General features: G+C 38.8%; 1 protein-coding gene across 1 annotated transcript in view; it reads right to left on the bottom strand.

Annotated features, from left to right (window-relative positions):
• LOC101861335 (CD109 antigen) overlaps positions 1-3,719 on the bottom strand; it is a gene marked incomplete at its 5' end in the record, with an annotated part of 40,801 nt that overhangs the window by 25,168 nt on the left and 11,914 nt on the right. Inside the window, 1 exon segment of the mRNA XM_013090187.1 lies at positions 2,544-2,601. Coding sequence (XP_012945641.1) covers positions 2,544-2,601 — 58 coding nt within the window.

Here is a 3,719-nt window from a genome sequence, read left to right on the forward strand (position 1 = left end):
AAGGGGGGGGGGGGGCAAAGTAGCAGTCTTGTTACATTTTCCTGAAATCTTACAACATTATCCGTGTTTTAACTTCTAGGTTATAGTGGGGTTCATTTGATGAAACTTGTGGACAACAACCAATGAGGAGGCCGGTTCGTGCTACATGACAATGCTGGGTCATTTTTTTTTAAAATCTGTTATTGTCAATATTTGTTTGCGCATGGAATGAGATAAGCCCTTACAGTATTTCAGGTCAAATTCACGATGGCGAAGAGAAAGACTTCTAGTAATACAATGTGCACTGGTCTGCGCAATTATCCGACCCCATTCGACCCGATGCGATTAAATCTGATCAAGCAGTTGAGGTCCATGATAAATTACGCCCTTAGAAGGAAGACTTAATTCTAACTCCAAGACGCATAGTTTTGAGAAAATAGGATTCAAAGATTCATATATTAATGCAGATAATGTGTTGTACACCGTAACTGTTAAGCGTTAAACTGAGCTAAATACAGGTCAGATTGTCTCAAGCTTTGGATATAGTGTGCAGTGCAGGACATCTGTATCAGTAATGTGTAGTGTGTAAACACAGTTCTCGCAAAAAGTCGTGGAGTTAGAACCGTAGAACCCCGAGGTTCTAAGGGCGCTAAAAGAACGTTCTTTCTAACCCTGCTGTAGCCGTGGTCCATAACCAGACTTCTGGAAAGTAAGTCCGGATATGTAGGTCATCGTCTTCTGGGACTGTGGGTTCGAGGGGTGGAAGGCCAGGCTCTGATACACCCGGAGGGGGAGCGGGACCCGAGGTCCCGGGTGGGGGAGACGGATAACAGTCGTCGTAACCGTAGTCCTCCACTGTGGAATGTCGGCACGTTTGACGGGTTACACATCGTCGGCACACTGTTCAAGAATTTTAACCCCCAAAAATGACCTTTTTCTTTTTAGCTTCTCTACTAGTAGTTGGAAGTTGTTTCGCGGATGTTTCTGCGAAAAAATCACTTTGCTTATTGCCATTTCCAAAATGATACCTAAATATAACACTCACGAACACTCACGCACGCGCGCGCACATAAACACACACACACACGCACATGCACACACACACACGCACACGCACACATACATGCACACACACACACACACACACACACACACACACACACACACACATACAGCTTCATCATCATCATCATCCTCATCATCATCATCATCATCATCATCATCATCATCATCATCATCATCATCATTATTTTCTATTTCTAAACAGTTTTTCTGCTTCCTGGTTGTTGTCGTTTTTTGTTGTTGTTTTTGTTGCTGTTGTTGTTGTTTTTGTTTTTGTTGTTGTTGTTGTTGTTGTTGTTGCTGTTGCTGGGTTTTTGTCTTTGAAGAGTAACACTTAATTTACCGGCATTAAATCTGGACACAGGCACCAAAACAAGAAAAGATAGGGCTTTATGTGTTCTCCTAAGTAACTCCTTGACGGAGCGGCGTTAAACATGCTCAAAAAAGCCAAACAAACCAACTGTAATGTTTCACAAAACATTTTTTAAAAGACTTCTAAACCCACTTGTATGTTTTAATAGCCAGACGCTGACATGTCTCAAATCTATCTGCTTTGTGACTTTTACATTGTGAAAATACTAATACTGACATTTACAGGAATTAAAACTGTTATTCTATTTGATTTCCATGCTTGGAAATTTGATATAAAAATGTGTTGTTTGTGGTTGTTTTTGGTTTATTGTTTTCTAATTTAGGTCATCATCAAGTTCATACATATGGTTGTGCGAAAGAGGGTGTTGTTGTTCGAAAGTAAAAGTGAGTTTGCATGTGTGTGTTCCCATCAGAGAAGAGATCTTAAAAAGAAAGGAAAGGCAGTAAGAGGAACTTATCTTTTTTACATAATAAATTGTCACATTTTATCCAATAACTGCAGTGTCAACTATACTTGTTATTACTAGAGCATGCTGTTGTGTGTATACTTTTTCAACACCAAGCAGGATTGCCAAGGTCGATCTTGCACTATGATGAAGCATGTATAATTGCTAGTATAAAAGTACGCTGGGGATCCGACTTCAGTTTCCCATGAGGGAGAAATGTTTATCGAATATCTCGGTCTTTCTGCTGAGAGGTCCTATTCCCCTTATCCCGGGTAATCCCTCACAGGCAGGATTAGAAGTCCGCCTCCAAACGATCGAAATTGTGTTGATGGGGGTGTAAAACACTTACATTTAAAAATAAAATAAAATAAAGTATTGTGAGCTAACTTTTGGGCCTTCTCTGATTATTTCCATTAGAAAGTATATCTTCTGGTTTTTCTTTGCCTATTTAGAAATACCTTAACATTCAAGTGAGATTTTTACCATTAAATGTTTAACGGTTTAATCTGATCATTGAGAAAACCAAGCTGTCCTGTGAACTGTTGTGAATGCAACTAACTTGTGTGTTTCACGTGCTGATATTACCTTATACACTTGCGAGCGCCGTAAAACTCCTACTACAGTAAAGTAAACCAGTTATGCTGTTGGATCATAACGCCATCGATATTGTGCCATAATACTCACGGGGTAGAGATCTATACTCCCTCATGTCCACATCACTCACGAAAGACAGACCAGCTTTCTAGAAAGGGGGTGGGGGGGGGGGGTAAGAACCAGTATAAGTCAAATGAAAATTGGGCTCATTCAGGCTGACCATACCGAAACTGCTTACCGGAATTTTGTACTAAACGTTTCTGGATGTTGTGAAAATCATAAGCGGTTTTTTAAGTGAGAAAAACCCCCCAAAACCTGTTGTTGACATCAGAAAAAAACTGCCCCTTCAGCCACTCGAAATTAAAAATGAAAACGTCCACCAAGTTTCAGATAGTAAGCATTTGATTGTGTTAAAATAGACGACAAACTCAACTGGCGTGTCCACCCTTACACTCCTGCATAAAAAAAGTGAACAAAAGACTTTTTTTTAAAGGAAGCTCGTTATTTTAAAGTCAATAAAACATCGATGCCCATAGTCTATCATTCAGCCATAGAAAGTATGAACAATTTCTGTATAACAGCATGGGCCGGGAACACAAGACAACAAGATAAAGAACAATTGAATCGACTAATACGAATGCATGCAAAATTTCAAAATCTACATTCCCCTACTTGGAAGAATCGTGCATTACAGTTTGCATGAAAAAAAAAATTCGATCTTTTTGGACAATAAACATCCCTTGTTCCTTCACATAAAAATATCAGTCAGAAGTAAAAGACCAAGCTTTTTTATTTTATCTGTAACAAAGAAAGATACAGAAGATCATTTTTACCATCATCCATTAAAATTCTTCTTCTTAACCACCTTGTTACAAGTATTCATATGACCTTAGAGCATGCATCAGAATAACATTGAGTTACAATCAGAATTCTGAGTATGTATCTAGCTTAACATTATTATTGTTTATATAACTGTTCATTTAAATTATGCATGTGACTGTAAGCCTGTGTGTATGTGCATGTTTGTGTTAGTATGTGTGTGTGTATGTGTGTGTGTGTGTGTGTGTGTGTGTATGTGGGTGTATGTGACTGTGCGTGTGTGCGTATGTGTGCGTGTGTACGTGGTGAAACACCAAACCAATGTGCCAGGAGCTTGACTATAAAGATGTATCTTATCTTATCTTAAAACAAACCTAAATCTCATTCGTTCTCTATTCTCTTTCGTTTCTCTTTTCCCCTCCTTTTTCTTTCTTTTTGTTTCATTCT

This window comes from Aplysia californica, unplaced genomic scaffold, assembly GCF_000002075.1.
Source record: "Aplysia californica isolate F4 #8 unplaced genomic scaffold, AplCal3.0 scaffold01169, whole genome shotgun sequence".
NCBI lineage: Eukaryota > Metazoa > Mollusca > Gastropoda > Aplysiida > Aplysiidae > Aplysia > Aplysia californica.